Consider the following 17,787-nt stretch of genomic DNA (forward strand, 5'->3'; position numbering starts at 1 on the left):
TTTGCTTTTACCCACAAAAACAGTTTTGCTTGTGGTTGATCCTTACAGAGCCAGTCAGATGGCTACATAGGGTGTTCTTTCCAGTAAAATTCTAAGTCTGACAACCTGGGCCTATTGCCAGCCTACATACTTTATAAGTTTGACAAGATAAATAGAAATTTACTACCCAGCACTAGTTTAATCTGAATCAAAAGCTGACTTAATTATTTTGGATTGATCTTACCTAACCACTTATGGTTGGCCTGAAGAATATTAGTTTCCTATTATAGTGTTAAGGAAAGCTGATTTTTACTACAATTCTAATTTTCAGACGTTGGAAAACAAGTAATTTCTGTGGCCTACATTTATTTTGAATACCTTGGCATCCTTTCTTTGCCACATTCTTCTTAGTATTCTTCATGGAGTTCCTTTCTTTTAAAATCAATGGAATGGCAGGGTTGCCACTATTGTCCTTGTATGGTTCACATCAATGATCTGTTGTTATTATTATTATTATTATTATTATTATTATTATTTGAGACAGAGTCACACTCTATCACCCACTGGAGTGCAGTGGCTCAATCTTAGCTCACTGCAACCTCCTGGGTTCAAGCAATTCTCCCACCTCAGCCTCTCAAGCAACTGGAATTACAGGCACAAGCATCCCGGCCCAGCTAATTTTTTTATTTTTTTATTTTTAGTAGAGACAGGGTTTCACCACGTTGACCAGGCTGGTCTCAAACTCCTGACTTCAAGTGATCCACCCACCTTAGCCTCCCAAAGTGCTGGAATTACAGGCGTGAGCCACCACGCCTGGCCTGTTATTACTTTTTTACATCAGTGGTTATTCTGTGTTAGTCTCTTGAACAACATGCAGCTTTTACTAGGAGCATGTCTGGTATTTGAATTAGAAAGGAAGGTATTAGTATTCATTGAGGGCTTACAATAGAGCAGGTGCTTCATAGTCACAAATTCTTTGACCCCTCACAACAACCCTCTATGAAGTAGCTCCTCCATATAATAGATGAGGAAAACTGAGACTTCGCCACATCCCCATAGTTACAAACCAGTAAGAAGGATTAGCAGCCAGGTGTACTATGAATCCGGAGGCCCTACTCTCTTCTGCTACCACTTATCACCTCCTTCTACAGTTTCTCTTTGCCTTGGTTTTTCAGTTCCCTTCAATTCAAGTAACAAATAACAAGAGGAAATATATAAGAAGGAAAGGAGGGAGATGGCTTTGGGAGGAGGAGAGGGAAGAGAGTGAAGCAATCTTTAATTCTGAAAACAGGGAAAACAAATATTTAGAAAGTAAAACCGATTTCCATCCTTTACATACGATTATACATCCTATACAAAACTCTGGAAATTTGCCCATTGAGGTAATTATGGAGCACTACCTAATGTGTTTCACGGAAAGCTCCTCTGTTTGGGCTATGCAGGATTTACAGGGAGTTTAAATCATTAAATAACCATAGTTGACCCCTATTTGGTTAAGAGAGTAAGCAATTATTGCAAAGAGGTCTTCCCTGCCTTCCACAAACAGCACAAAAATGGTTCTGAAGGGATTTACACAATACATCAACATCTGTGCTGTACCTAGAGTTGTTAAAATAATTGTGATGACAGGTGTCTAGGTACCACTTTCTTAATGGTTTTCAATATCCATTGATTTATTGTTGTGGCTTTCTCTTCCCCTTTACAGCTTTGGCTTTAAGAAAGAGCTGGGGAACAGATTTTGCACGAGAGGCTGATTCTTTATTCCAATGCTGAAAAGAAGTAATAAAAATAATCACTTGGCTTTTAAGCAGAAAGCTTCCATTTACAGTATTTCACCCTTACCCCGCCCCCTTCCAAGCCCCTTGTTATCTAACATAATGGTTAGAATACATTTCCGTCTCTCCCTTTAATAATTTCATGCATTAACATCCTCTTCACACACTGTACACACACGCACGCCCGCACACACACGCGCGCGCATACACACACACAGCAAAAGGAAAAAAGAGGCAGCAGAAATCTCAGCTGTACTTCTAGCCCTTTTAAAAAGTTTGCTCTGTAAATTGGAATGAGGTCAGATTTGGAGCTTCTCATTGCACGCGGAGATTATTATTGCATCGGGTTCCAAGCCAATGGGAAGCCCGGGGGAGGGGTTTGGCATGAGGAAGCGTTGGTTACAGCAGCTGATTGGCTGCAGCCAAGACTGTGAAAGGATAAAGAGGCGCGAGGCGGAATTGGGGTCTGCTCTAAGCTGCAGCAGGAGAAACTGTGTGTGAGGGGAAGAGGCCTGTTTAGCTGTCGGGTCTCTAGTTCTTGCACGCTCTTTAAGAGTCTGCACTGGAGGAATTCTTGCCATTACCAGCTCCCTTCTTGCAGAAGGGAGGGAGAAACATACATTTATTCATGCCAGTCTGTTGCATGCAGGCTTTTTGGCTTCCTACCTTGCAACAAAATAATTGCACAAACTCCTTAGTGCCGATTCCGCCCACAGACAGTCCTGGAGCCAGAGTCTTTTTTGCTTTGCATTGTAGGAGAGGGACTAAGTGCTAGAGACTATGTCGCTTTCCTGAGCTACCGAGAGCGCTCGTGAACTGGAATCAACTGCTTCAGGGAAAAAAAAAAAAAAAAAAAAAAAAAAGACTTGCCTGGGAGGCCGCGAGAAACTTGTATTGGAAGCTTCAGCAACCAGCATTCGAGAAACTCCTCTCTACTTTAGCACGGTCTCCAGACTCAGCCGAGAGACAGCAAACTGCAGCGCGGTGAGAGAGCGAGAGAGAGGGAGAGACTCTCCAGACTGGGAACTATAACTCCTCTGCGAGAGGCGGAGAACTCCTTCCCCGCATCTTTTGGGGACTTTTCTCTCTTCGCCCACCTCCGCCCCTGCGAGGAGTTGAGGGGCCAGTTCGGCCGCCGCGCGCGTCTTCCCGTTCGGCGTGTGCTCGGCCCGGGAAGCCGGGAGGGCCCGGCGATCGCGCCGCGGCCGCCGCGAGGGTGTGAGCGCGCGTGGGCGCCCGCCAAGCCGGGGCCATGGTGCAGCAAACCAACAATGCCGAGAACACGGAAGCGTTACTGGCCGGCGAGAGCTCGGACTCGGGCGCCGGCCTCGAGCTGGGCATCGCCTCCTCCCCCACGCCCGGCTCCACCGCCTCCACGGGCGGTAAGGCCGACGACCCGAGCTGGTGCAAGACCCCGAGTGGGCACATCAAGCGGCCCATGAACGCCTTCATGGTGTGGTCGCAGATCGAGCGGCGCAAGATCATGGAGCAGTCGCCCGACATGCACAACGCCGAGATCTCCAAGCGGCTGGGCAAACGCTGGAAGCTGCTCAAAGACAGCGACAAGATCCCTTTCATTCGAGAGGCGGAGCGGCTGCGCCTCAAGCACATGGCTGACTACCCCGACTACAAGTACCGGCCCAGGAAGAAGGTGAAATCCGGCAACGCTAACTCCAGCTCCTCGGCCGCCGCCTCCTCCAAGCCAGGGGAGAAGGGAGACAAGGTCGGTGGCAGCGGCGGGGGCGGCCATGGGGGCGGCGGCGGCGGCGGGAGCAGCAACGCGGGGGGAGGAGGCGGCGGTGCGAGTGGCGGCGGCGCCAACTCCAAACCGGCGCAGAAAAAGAGCTGCGGCTCCAAAGTGGCGGGCGGCGCGGGCGGCGGGGTCAGCAAACCGCACGCCAAGCTCATCCTGGCAGGCGGCGGCGGCGGCGGGAAAGCAGCGGCTGCCGCCGCCGCCTCCTCCTTCGCCGCCGAACAGGCGGGGGCCGCCGCCCTGCTGCCCCTGGGCGCCGCCGCCGACCACCACTCGCTGTACAAGGCGCGGACTCCCAGCGCCTCGGCCTCCGCCTCCTCGGCGGCCTCTGCTTCCGCAGCGCTTGCAGCCCCGGGCAAGCACCTGGCGGAGAAGAAGGTGAAGCGCGTCTACCTGTTCGGCGGCCTGGGCACGTCGTCGTCGCCCGTGGGCGGCGTGGGCGCGGGAGCCGACCCTAGCGACCCCCTGGGCTTGTACGAGGAGGAGGGCGCGGGCTGCTCGCCCGACGCGCCGAGCCTGAGCGGCCGCAGCAGCGCCGCCTCGTCCCCCGCCGCCGGCCGCTCGCCCGCCGACCACCGCGGCTACGCCAGCCTGCGCGCCGCCTCGCCCGCCCCGTCCAGCGCGCCCTCGCACGCGTCCTCCTCGGCCTCGTCCCACTCCTCCTCTTCCTCCTCCTCGGGCTCCTCGTCTTCCGACGACGAGTTCGAAGACGACCTGCTCGACCTGAACCCCAGCTCAAACTTTGAGAGCATGTCCCTGGGCAGCTTCAGCTCGTCGTCGGCGCTCGACCGGGACCTGGATTTTAACTTCGAGCCCGGCTCCGGCTCGCACTTCGAGTTCCCGGACTACTGCACGCCCGAGGTGAGCGAGATGATCTCGGGAGACTGGCTCGAGTCCAGCATCTCCAACCTGGTTTTCACCTACTGAAGGGCGCGCAGGCAGTGGGGAGCGCCGGGGGTAGGAGAGGAGAAAAAATAAAAATAAAAAATGAAACGAAAAGGACAGACGAAGAGTTGAAAGAGAAAAGGGAAAAAAGAAAAAAAAATGAGCAGGGCTGGCTTCGACCGCATTCCCGTCGTCGGAAAGCGCGGCGGCGTTTTGGACCCGCGCTCCCATCCCCCACCTTCCCGGGCCGGGGACCCACTATGCCCAGCCGGAGGGACGCGGAGGAGGCAGAGGGTAGACAGGGGCGACCTGTTATTGTTGTTATTGATGTTGTTGTTGATGGCAAAAAAAAAAAAAAGCGACTTCGAGTTTCCTCCCCTTTGCTTGAAGAGACCCCCCTCCCTTTCCAAAGAGCTTCCGGACTTGTCTGCACCCCCAGCAAGAAACCGAGTTAGTTTTCTAGAGACTGAAGGAATCTCCCCATTCCTGCATCACCACCTTGGTTTTGTTTTATTTTACTTCTTGGTCAAGAAAGGAGGGGATAACCCAGCGCTCCCCTCCCCTCCCCCTTTTTTAAACGCCTGATGAAGACAGAAGGTTCCGGGGTGACGAGTTTGGCCGATGGCAGATGTTTTGGGGGAGCGCCGGGACTGAGAGACTCCACGCAGGCGAATTCCCGTTTGGGGCTTTTTTTTTCTCTCTCTCTTCCTTTTCCCCCTGCCCCGTCTGCAGCCAGAGGAGGAGATGTTGAGGGGAGGAGGCCAGCCAGAGTGACCGACGCTAGGAAATGACCCGAGAACCCCGTTGGAAGCGCAGCAGCGGGAGCTAGGGGCGGGGGCGGAGAAGGACACGAACTGGAAGGGGGTTCACGGTCAAACTGAAATGGATTTGCGCGTTGGGGAGCAGGCGGCGGCGGCTGCTGGTCCTGCGCCTTCCTTCTACGTGAAATCAGTGAGGTGAGACTTCCCAGACCCCGGAGGCGTGGAGGAGAGGAGACTGTTTGATGTGGTACAGGGGCAGTCAGTGGAAAGCGAGTGGTTTCGGAAAAAAAAAAAAAAAAAAAAAAAAAAAAAAAAGGTTTTTTTCTTCTCTTAATCGGAATCGTGATGGTGTTGGATTATTTCAATGGTGGGGTTAATATAGCATGTTATCCTGTCTATCTTTTAAAGATTTCTGTATAAGACTGTTGAGCAGTTTTTAAAATAGTGTAGGATAATATAAAAAGCAGATAGATGGCGCTATGTTTGATTCCTACAACGAAATTATCACCAGCTTTTTTTCATTCTTAACTCTCTAAAGGATTCAAACGCAACTCAAATCTGTGCTGGACTTTAAAAAAACAATTCAGGACCAAATTTTTTCTCAGTGTGTGTGTTTATTCCTTATAGGTGTAAATGAGAAGACGTGTTTTTTTCCTTCACCGATGCTCCATCCTCGTATTTCTTTTTCCTTGTAAATGTAATCAGATGCCATTTTATATGTGGACGTATTTATACTGGCCAAACATTTTTTTGCTTTTGTCCCTTTTTTTCTTTCCTTTCTTTTTACTTTATTTCTTTATTCCTTCCTTTTTTTTCCTTATTTTCTTTCTTTCTTTCTTTCTTTTTTTTTTTTTTTTTTTTTTTTTTTTTTTTGGTAGTTGTTGTTACCCACGCCATTTTACGTCTCCTTCACTGAAGGGCTAGAGTTTTAACTTTTAATTTTTTATATTTAAATGTAGACTTTTGACACTTTTAAAAAACAAAAAAAAGACAAGAGAGATGAAAACGTTTGATTATTTTCTCAGTGTATTTTTGTAAAAAATATATAAAGGGGGTGTTAATCGGTGTAAATCGCTGTTTGGATTTCCTGATTTTATAACAGGGCGGCTGGTTAATATCTCACACAGTTTAAAAAATCAGCCCCTAATTTCTCCATGTTTACACTTCAATCTGCAGGCTTCTTAAAGTGACAGTATCCCTTAACCTGCCACCAGTGTCCACCCTCCGATCCCTGTCTTGTAAAAAGGGGAGGAGAATTAGCCAAACACTGTAAGCTTTTAAGAAAAAGTTTTAAAAGAAATACTGCTCTGTCCAGAGGCTTTAAAACTGGTGCATTTACAGCAAAAAGGGATTCTGTAGCTTTAACTCGTAAACCACATCTTTTTTGCACTTTTTTTATAAGCAAAAACGTGCCGTTTAAACCACTGGATCTATCTAAATGCCGATTTGAGTTCGCGACACTATGTACTGCGTTTTTCATTCTTGTATTTGACTATTTAATCCTTTCTACTTGTCGCTAAATATAATTGTTTTAGTCTTATGGCATGATGATAGCATATGTGTTCAGGTTTATAGCTGTTGTGTTTAAAAATTGAAAAAAGTGGAAAACATCTTTGTACATTTAAGTCTGTATTATAATAAGCAAAAAGATTGTGTGTATGTATGTTTAATATAACATGACAGGCACTAGGACGTCTGCCTTTTTAAGGCAGTTCCGTTAAGGGTTTTTGTTTTTAAACTTTTTTTTGCCATCCATCCTGTGCAATATGCCGTGTAGAATATTTGTCTTAAAATTCAAGGCCACAAAAACAATGTTTGGGGGAAAAAAAGAAAAAATCATGCCAGCTAATCATGTCAAGTTCACTGCCTGTCAGATTGTTGATATATACCTTCTGTACATAACTTTTTTTGAGAAGGAAATAAAATCAGCTGGAACTGAACCCTAAATCTTGACTTTTGTCGTTATTATGCCCAATGCCTGGGATGGGAAAAGCCCTACGGTATCTAGACACTACACAATCTGCCTTAGCTTTAAAAAAAATAAGTTATCAGAGGAGTCTTGTCAAATGCTACCTTATTGAGGAATATTAAATGTCTCTTGGCCAGATTTCTCCTGACCCTGAAATGATGGCATCAGCTGAATATGTGTCAACTCAACACATGCTTTCTAGGAATTTTCTGAGTTTACCATATTTAAAAATGCCCTTTGTCTTGGAATCTGAAAAAGAGGGGGAGGGGCAACGTGGACAGAATTCTTCACAGATGAAACTGGCTAGCTGATCTTTTTTTGAACTTGGTGCTCCTGGAGCTGCTTTCTCCTTGATATGCCCATGCTTACCTCTAGCAGTGGCTATAATTGGTTTCCAAGGGTTAAGGACAAATAAGCTGTTAAATTATCAGTAGATTATACAGGATTAGACTTTTACCCATTATGAAATGCTAAAGGTGTATGCAATTTTTTTTTTTCTCAAGCAGAAAGGTTGATGTGGTGCTACGATCTCCATTTTTTGCCATGCCCAACATGGTGTTAATGTAAGAGAACTGCATCAATAAAGATGACCTGGAGAAGCTGGCTCCATATGGGCTCAGAGGAAAGCCCCCTGTCTCTCAAAATAGCACTTTGGCTGCTGGAGATTTGTGCTTTTTCTAAGAATCAGGCAGGATTGTTTAGACTGCAAAGAGAAAAAGTTCTTGGATTTCTTAAGGCCTAATACTCTTGGGTTTGGAACATGCAACTTGCTAAGTGGCACTATTTCCTGTTTATTTTGAGAGTTAACAATTGCTATTAACTAACAAAAGCCATCTTTACTTCCAAATGTGTGTTAAAAATGTGTCTTTTACATGTCTTGAGTTTTTCAGCACTGGAGAGGAGGGGTTAATAAGCAGAAGTGTTTGGAAATAATCCCTTACTCATTTGGATTACTTGTAGATTAGGGAGTATTATGCTGGAAGGTACACCTGGAAAAAGAGAACTTTGAGGACTGGTCTAAAAGGAGGGGGTTTTGTGGTTGTCCAATGGAAAGCAATGATCCATCCCCAAAAACCAATATAACTTGTGTTTCCATTTAATTTATCTCTTAAAGATAGCTACTAGTTTTCAACATTTTTTTCATGTATGGTGCTCATATATTTAGTTTTAATTGCATTTGTGTTCTGCAATTGGAATTCCATTTTTTAAAATGACCTTAGAACAACATGGCATCTAAGTTTCTTCAAAGATCTTTGCAAAAGGAAAAACCCTTCTTTAGAAAAGTGCTTTTAATTTGTGTTCATTGCAGTGATAATATAATTGTTTAGCTTTTTTCAGATCCAAGATATCAATAGCATGACATAAATGCAACCTAAATGATGCGTTTTTAAAATGATGCATCTCTTTTAAAGTATATTTTTATTTCGGAGGATTCTCCTGTTAGAACTTATTTTTCCTTGACTCTCCATGTAAAAGCAGATGCTTTAAATATTTCCTTTAAGAATTTTGATAACATTGGTTTAAAAATAAAAGCTGAAATGTGTGTGTCCTTCCTGGCAGGTGGTAAAGTAAACGTAAGAAGCATTTTTGTACAATGTCTTTTCCTCTGAGTCTGTTTTCATTCATAAGGGAAACTTACGTATTAGGTGGTAGAAGGCATAATAAACATATGAAACCAAACAGTTTTGATTTAGTATGATTTTTTTACTTTCAGATAATTGGGATCAATAGAAAAGAATAAGTTTCAGATTTTCTTTTAAGAATATCAAGCAATTGCTTCTGGCCCTGTGCTCCATCAGAAATGTGAATCCATGATACTTGCTTAAGCAAGTTTTGTTAATTCCTAGTTGAATCCCTTTAAGTGCCAAGAAAAAAAAAAAAAAGCATGTAAGCTCAGAGGGTGGGCCCAGCTCCTGGAAAGGCTTTTGGGGTTTGTTTTTACCCTGCTCTTGGGGTACTAGGGGAGCTAAGGGATTCTGAGGAAAGCAAGAAAGCAAAGGATTAAATGGACATCAACATTTACCAAGGGTTTTCTGTGTTTGTAGGGTACACATAAATTAGAAGACATGGTCTGGAGAATGCTATGGATCAGAATGCTTAATTATGAATTTAAAACAAATTTAGGGATCCCGAGGAAGTATTTGAAAAGATAGAAATGTTAAAAAAAAACATTTTTTTTTTTTTAAGAATACAAACCCATCTATCCATTTGGATTTCTCAGAGTGTAAGGTTGGTATGCTTTATTTCTCTTTCTGGTGGTTTTTGTTTTGTGCCTCCTCCTGGCACCCCTCCTATTAAGGCCTACAAAATACCTCTCTAACCCATATTCACTAGGGTTTACCCCTAACCCTCTCTTTCTGGAGAGAGATATCTCCATACGCATTTTCACTATCATTTGAAAGCTAAAGTGGAGGGGTGGGAAGAAAGCATCGCCAGGCATCTGCATGGTGTTTCAGGCTCTGCCAAGTGTCTATGGCCATTCCCCTTTGCCCAGGATAAAGCACAGAATTCACAGGCTGCTCTTCAAGGCCCCGCATAAAGGGTTTTAGCCCAACTTTCCAGTTCTTCCAATTGCAGTATAACCAAACTGCTCTTTCCTGATAGACTGGAATTCTTGAAGGACAGGAATTAGGCATTGAATACTTCTCGTATTCCCCAGTTTGCTTTCGCTCCTTCTTTTCACATAATAAATGCTAAATTCTTATTTGTTGACTTAACATTTACATGGTTTCCATGGGGCCCTAAGAACTTACAACATGCATTTGCATTTTATGCTGCCTGTGGTAAGTACCAGCGCTGGATTGCATGAAAACCTGAATTAGAATTCTGCCTCTGAAACCAACAAGCTGGAGGACCTGGGACAGATTTCTCAGCCTCTTTAAGTTTCCGTGTTTTAAATCGTCATACAGAAAGAGGGCTATCTAATGTAGACAGCTGTCCTGAGAACAGAGTGAAGCGGAACTTGTGTGATATGTCGTAATGCCTGGCCTACCCCATGGGCTCCTTGAATGCTAGAACCTGACCTTATGGGTGGTTCTAAAAAGCTAATGTATGTAAAGCCTAACACAGTGCCAGCAACATAGAAGATGCTTTAAATTCTAAAAATAGGGAGCAAAGCAGCGAGGCCGGGGTCCGAACTGGGGTTCTGTGCCCGCTGGGCTGCTGCTCCAGCTGGACTATCGCCATGGAACTCAGCGCCGAATACCTCATGGAGAAGCTGCAGCGGGACCTGACGGCGGAGCATGTGGCAGTGGAGGACACCACCACCCGCAGCCGTTGTGCCTGTAGCTTCCGAGTCCTGGCGGTGTCGGCCAAGTTCGAGCGCAAGTCCCTGCTTCAGAGACACCGGCTGGTGAACGGTGCCTAGCAGAAGGGCTTCTGCACATCAATACCTTTGAACAGAAAACCCTGATCCCAGAGCAGTGGGCCCGTGAGCGGTAGAAATGAGGGACTGGGACTTGCACAGCCATTAAATTATAAATCTGGAAAAAAAATTCTAAAAATAAATCTCCTGAATCAATGTTTCTCAGTCCGCTACACGAATCCCCAGCATCAGAATTACCTGGAGATTCTTGTTAAGAGTAGCGATTATACGAATTGCCAGCCACAGTCAGACAGTGGGGATGGGGCCTTAATGAGCACCCCCCCCATAGATTCCCAATGCTCACTGAAGTTTGGAAATCAGTACCCTCACTGTATTTTAGCATAGTCTCCCGATAAGTATGCAGGCAAGGGATTATGACGCCTTCATTGTTTCAGCATGGAGAAATTGAGTTGAGAATGGCCCAATGGCTGATCTGAGGTCACAAGGTCAGAAGTGCCAGTAAGGGTATTGGAACTCTATCTCCCGAGCCCTAGAATCAGCCTAGAACTTTCGCCTTCTCCATTTCTACCGAAGGCTTGGTCCCTTGGCAAAAATTGGCAGTCCCTGCACTTCCCTTAGCCCTCTGACTCCCTATCCATTTTCTCAACGATGCCCTTCCACCGTTCTAGTTGAAAGTTTTAAGTTTGGGCCGGGGATGTGGCTCATGCCTGTAATCCTAGTCCCTTGGGAGGCCAAGGCGGGTGGATCACCTGAGGTCAGGAGTTTGAGACCAGCCTGACCAACATGGTGAGATCCCGTCTCCACTAAAAATACAAAAAAATTAGCTGAGTGTAGTGGCACATGCCTTTAATCCCTGCTACCTGGGAGGCTAAGGCAGGAGAATCGCTTGAACCTGGGAGATGAAGTTGCAGTGAGCCAAGATTGCACCATTGCACTCCAGCCAGGGCAACAAGAGCAAAAACCATCTCAAAAAAAAAAAAAAAAAAAAGGAAGTTTAAGTAATTAGCCAAGTTAATATGTATATATATTCCAGTTAAACAACTGTGTACTAAAAGATGAACCCAGGGACTGATGTTCGGAAGAAGTATCCAAGGCAGAGAACAGAAATGATATAAATACAGTGCCTGAAACTTCTGCTTTGTTGTTTAAAAGGCAGAGCTTCCAGCAAGTGAGAAAATTGGAAATTATTCAGAGCGCACTCAGCCTTTATAGAGAGGGATATCGTCTACCCATTATATCCTAATGAGATTGACCGTTGGCTACAGTTAACTTGAAGGGTTTTATGGTTTCCTGCATGTGTTGTTTTCCTTCTCTATGTTAAAAAGAAGAAGAAAAAAAAAACCTCTCACATCATTAAACGGTATTTCCCAGGGGGCTGTCTGAGTAGGCTGCTGCATTTTGGTTTGGGCCTTAGTTAACAATGGACTTCTATGTGTGTATGTTTGTGAATACAGGTGATAATAAATTTAGCCCATTTTATTTTCTTTTGACAGTTTCAATTCAGGGCAATTGGTTTATGGAGTACCGCCAAACAGGCCTAAGTCAAGTCATGGCAGGAAGTTTCTTGTAGGGCCTACCCTGCAGATTTTTTGTTTAAGGACCAAGTTCTAAGTCATTTGTGCACCAATATACACAGCTGCTTTGCATCATACCTAAGACATTCTAAGGGTATTCCATTTGAGTGTTTTTTTTTTAAGGGTAGGACATTAAGAAACAAATGAAATATCATTTACTTAGCCCACTTGCTTCTTTAGATATTTTTCCAAATACATAATTCTTTGGATTAGTTTTTAAACACATAATAAATGTGCTGTTTCCTGACATAACATGCAGTTGAAAGGCAAGTGAAAACACTGTCTATTATCCTTAGTAGGTAGGCTCTCTCCAGTCAGTGAATGCCCAGCAGTGCAGGGCGATGGTTGGCTAATGCATGCGATGCATGTAACTGCTTTTACAAGAGCTAAGCAGAAGGGTCCTGTTGAACGATCAGTTAGCTCCCCTTGTATGTGTGGTTGTTACATTCTTTCCTACCAGCCCCTGCCCTAACTTCCTCAGATCAACACCTAAAGCCTGTGAAAATAGTCTCTTCTGGAACCCCTGACCTTCAGTCTCTGCCCCTGCTTTCTCCCTTCCCATTCCCACACTTTCTATGTGGGCCTTTTATCTCTCCTGTTTGCCAATTCCCCTTAGAGTTTGAATAATTTATCTGAAGTTCCTGGGAAGTTGTGGGGCTGTCTGTAGTCTCAAAATACACTGCACTTTGTTCCTTCTCTAGGCCGAGGTAGGTCCAAAAGCCTGTCTTTGAAAGAGGTGGTGCTAAGTACATTGGGGGATTTACTAACAATTTTAATTTTTTGGATAAGCACCCAATGAATCCAAAAGCTTGAGGAAAGAAAAAATAAGAGGCAAAAGATGAAGGTGAGTAGTACATTGCAATTCCGATATCTCCCAAAGAATGTCAAGTAAATTAAGGGAACACGGATTAAGATTTCCAGTTCTTATTGTTATAATAATGTATTTTATACATGTCTTTTCAAACACATGAGAGTTTTCCTTGAGTAGTTACTAGAAGTGGAAAGTTGCTGGGTCTTAGTCTTATAGACAAAGGCTTTTGACAGTTTTCGTACCCTGGTGCTGGTTAGGTGTAAAGTGGTTTGAGGAGAGAAAAACTAGTGATATGTCTAAATGAACACAGGTTAAAAAGTAAACCAAACTTTCAAACAATCATTTTAACCCCCAGAGAAGGTGAACAGATTATTTTAATATGTAAGTAGATACATCTGCAAATCATACTGAGATGATTTTTCTATCCCAAGTGTCTGATAACATACATGAATAGAAAAGCGAACAATCACAGTAATAGCCTTGACACTGACATGGTGACAAAGTATGGGGACTTTAGCACTACCGAAATAAACATGAGAACAGCGATCAACTCTCTTTGGTCTTTTTCTTCCATGAGAACTCATCAGGCTGATTCCCATTTCTGCATTACCAGCCTTACTTTTTTTTTTTCCTTTTGCTAGGCTCTGTGATTGCAAGGAACAGAATCACTCAAGTAACCTGAAATCGTGGGGCTTTATTACAAAGAAACACAAGGCTACAAGGGAACTGAAAATGTCATGGTAGTTCTAGGAGAAATAGCATTCAAGATCCATGGCAGCTCTAGAGAGCAGGTTAAGTGGTTGCCAATTTAGCATCAAGATTGTGCAGATGGCGGGGCGCGGTGGCTCACGCCTGTAATCCCAGCACTTTGGGAGGCCCAGGCGGGCGGATCACAAGGTCAGGAGATCGAGACCATCCTGGCCAACACGGTGAAACCCCGTCTCTACTAAAAATACAAAAAATTAGCTGGGCGCGGTGGCAGGCGCCTGTAGTCCCAGCTATTGGGGAGGCTGAGGCAGAAGAATGCCGTGAACCTGGGAGGTGGAGCTTGCAGTGAGCCGAGATCGCGCCACTGCACTCCAGCCTGGGCGACCGAGTGAGACTCCGTCTACAAAAAAAAAAAAAAAGATTATGCAGATAATTAATATTGCTCAGGTATTCTGTTAGTTTTCCTCTGTGTGTTGATTTTCTCCCAATACCAAATCTTGCTTCTGTTTTCCATATTTTGTCCTTCATATTCCCTTTTAAGACAGCTCTGGGCTGGGCACGGTGGCTCAGGCCTATAATCCCAGCACTTTGGGAGGCCTTGGTGGGTGGATCACTTGAGGTCAGGAGTTCAAGATCGGCCTGGCCAACATGGTGAAAACCCCATCTCTACTAAAAATACAAAAATTAGCTGGCCATGGTGGCGTAAGCCCGTAGTCCCAGCTACTTGGGAGGCTGAGGCAGGAGAACCACTTGAAGCCGGGAGGCGGAGGTTGCAGTAAGCCAAGATGGTGCCACTGCCCTCTGGCCTGGCGACAGAGCGAGACTTCGTCTCAAAAAAAAAAAAATTTGCTGGGCATGATGGCATGCACCTGTAATCCCAGCTACTCTGGAGGCTGAGGCAGGAGAATCGCTTGAACCCGGGAGGCAGAAGTTGCAGTGAGTTGAGACGGTACCACTGCACTCGAGCCTGAGCGACAGAGCAAGACTCCATCTAAAAAAAAAAAAAAAGGAAAGAGGCCAGGCGCAGTGGCTCAAGCCTGTAATCCCAGCACTTTGGGAGGCCGAGACGGGCAGATCACGAGGTCAGGAGATAGAGACCATCATGGCTAACACGGTGAAACCCCGTCTCTACTAAAAAATACAAAAAACTAGCCGGGCGAGGTGGCAGGTGCCTGTAGTCCCAGCTACTTGGGAGGCTGAGGCAGGAGAATGGCGTAAACCCGGGAGGCGGAGCTTGCAGTGAGCTGAGATCTGGCCACTGCACTCCAGCCTGGGCGACACAGCAAGACTCCATCTCAAAAAAAAAAAAAAAGAAAAAGACAACTCTGCAGGGTAGTTATTTCAATTATTTGCCAAGCAATGAACCGGCTGCTTTGACGTTGTGTGCCTACTTTTGAACAAATCACTTATTAATTGATTGTATTCTTCACTCTCCCATCCCTCTTTGTTTTGCTTTTGTTCCTAGGTCTGATGGCTCTCATACGTCCTCTTTATATTTTTTTCTTTGACCTTCATATGCTAAGGGAGGGTAAACCCCAAGGTTCATGGAACATCCACCCTTCCTCCTCCACCATCCACAGTATCCTCATTTCGAACAGACTGACTTGGCTTTTATGTATTTAAGATTCTAACTTTTTCCCTATAGCTCAAATTTTGGCACTCAGGCCTAGATATATAAACAGCAGAGATTAAATACACCACATTCTAAAGGGAAGCCAGGTGAAGGCCTTACCCCAGTAATCCAGAACAGAAAAGATCCTACCATAGTCAATATTCCCCTTCTCAACACTGCTTCTCCAGTCCAAATAAGCACGGGATTGGAAAAAGGAAAGGAAGAGAGTCAAGGAGTCCTGAAACATCCTCGAGGGGAGCCCAGTGCTTCCTTGCCCCATTCCAAAACCAAGTGATGGGAAAGTTCCAAAGGATTCTCCAGGAGAATAATTCATAGAGAGTGGGGTGTCTACGGGAAGGGAAGGCGGGCATTTTATTTGTACTCCGTCATCTGCTTAACCAGCTGAGTTGTTCTACCAGAGAGAGCTGGGGTTGGGAATGTGCAGGTGGGCTGGAGGGGATTGTTGACTATCTGCTTTCTACCATTCGACATAGCAAGGATATGCGTCTCCGTGGGTCAAGTACATGAAAGTAGGAATTGAAGAAGCAAGACGCTTGTGTGGAGTACTGTGGGGAGCGGGAATTAGAGTGGTATAGAAGAATTCAGGCTGGAGTTTTCCAAGGCAAAATGGACTTGGAGAGGACAGAAGGACCCACCTATGTGCCCTTGGGAAAACCAGCATTTAGATGCCCACCTTAAAAAGGCCATCAATGGCCAGTAGGTGTTAGCTGGAGAATCAGCTCACAGCGACAGCCACAGGCCTCTAACGGTGACCGGTTAAGTAGAGGGATACTTGTATTTTTCCCTGTCCTGCATCCTTCCCCCAACAACTAGAGGAGCTAGGCTTTGAAGTAAGAGGAGAGAAAGTATCCTTCTACTCCAAGCAACTCAAGTTGACTCAGAAGTAGAAGATTGATTTAATTACTTATTTCGAGACAGGGCCTCTCTCTCATCCCCAGGCTAGAGTGCAGTGGCATAATTACAACTCATTACAGCCTCAACTTCTTGAACTCAGTCGATCCTCCCACCTCAGCCTCCCAAGTAGCTTGGACTACAGGCATGTGCCAACATGCCTAATTTTTGTATTTTTTGTAGAGAAGGCATCTTGCCATGTTGCCTAGACTGGTCTCGAACTCCTGGGCTCAAGCAGTCCTCCCACCTGGGCCTCCCAAAATGTTGGGAGTATAGGCATGAGCCATTGCGCCAGGCAAGATGAGATTTAAGTCAGGTTTGAGGGTAAATTTTAAAACTGGATTAACATTTAAAAAAATAATTGAAGGAAACCGGGCGCAGTGGCTCATGCCTGTAATCCCAGCACTTTGGGAGGCTGAGGCGGGTGAATCACCTGAGGTCAGGAGTTCGAGACCAGCCTGACCAACATGGAGAAACCCCGTCTCTACTAAAAATACAAAATTAGCCAGGCATGGTGGCACATGCCTGTAATGCCAGCTACTCAGGAGGCTGAGGCAGGAGAATTGCTTGAACCCGGGAGGCGGAGGTTACAGTGAGCTGAGATCGTGCCATTGCACTCCAGCCTGGGCAACAAGAGCGAAACTCCGTCTCAAAATAATAATAATAATAATAATAATAATAATTGAAGGCCAGGCGCAGCTGCTCATGCCTGTAATCCTAGCACTTTGGGAGGCGGAGGTGGGCGGATCACAAGGTCAAGAGATTAAGACCATCCTGGCCAACATAGTGAAACCCCATCTCTACTGAAAATACAAAAATTAGCTGAGCATGGTGGCACGTGCCTGTAGACCCAGCTACTTGGGAGGCTGAGGCAGGAGAATCGCTTAAACCCTGGAGGCGGAGGTTGCAGTGAGCAGATTGCGCCACTGCGCTCTAGCCTGGTGACAGAGCGAGACTCTGTCTCAAAATAATAATAATAATAAATAAATAAATAAATAAATAATTGAAAGTGACTAGCAAGTTATACACATACCACGACGTTATCAGGTATTCTTTCATTTTGTTTTGTTTTGTTTTCTCTTGTCTCATACCATGATGCTGATCATATAACACTATATTCTACTGTTGCAACTGAGACAGCCAAGCATAAGGAGGTCCCTGGAGAACCTCTGACTGGCCTGCTCACTGGGAGAACAGGGTGGAATCTCGGGAAGTTTTCGCCCTTTTCAGTGGGGGAGGAACCTGGCGTCTCCTGTTCCCGGTGGTTACCTGGAATTCAATCTGTGAGACGCGGGCCTGCTAATAGGAACCTCTCTCGCTTTGCTGAGTTTTTTTTTTTCTTTTCACCTAATAAATTCCATTTTTCTCACCTTTCAAAGTGTCTGCGAGCCTCATCTTTCTTGGTCGCGTGACAAGGACCCCCGTATTTAGCTGAACTAAGGAGAAAGTCCTACAACAAAACATCCATGTGACAAACTGGCAAAAGATATTTTGGGCTAGGTTTAGGTCTGCTTTGTGGGAGTTCAACCTTATCTAGTCATCATAGAGACCAAGATACACTACCCCCTTTCTTTCTCCTTTAGACAGATACGCTCAGAGAAAATCCACACGTAACCACCCAGAGCAGTTCCTCTTTCATCTGTTTTACATAAATGATTCTGCTTTAAAAATGGAGGAAAAAAAAAAACCCACTGCTTTAGGATATGATCATAGAGTCACTGAT

General features: G+C 45.3%; 1 protein-coding gene and 1 pseudogene across 1 annotated transcript; both read left to right on the forward strand.

Moving 5' to 3' along the window:
- Positions 1–1,244: 1,244 nt before the first annotated feature.
- Positions 1,245–7,100, forward strand: SOX4 (SRY-box transcription factor 4). Its single transcript, XM_050789553.1, has one exon. The coding sequence runs from the start codon at positions 3,007–3,009 to the stop codon at positions 4,432–4,434; it is 1,428 nt and encodes a 475-aa protein (XP_050645510.1). The 5' UTR covers positions 1,245–3,006; the 3' UTR covers positions 4,435–7,100.
- An 88-nt stretch (positions 7,101–7,188) lies between these two features.
- Positions 7,189–10,616, forward strand: LOC126953858 (bolA-like protein 2; annotated as a pseudogene).
- Positions 10,617–17,787: the final 7,171 nt, after the last annotated feature.

The sequence above is a fragment of the Macaca thibetana genome, chromosome 4 (assembly GCF_024542745.1).
Source record: "Macaca thibetana thibetana isolate TM-01 chromosome 4, ASM2454274v1, whole genome shotgun sequence".
Classification (NCBI taxonomy): Eukaryota; Metazoa; Chordata; class Mammalia; order Primates; family Cercopithecidae; genus Macaca; species Macaca thibetana.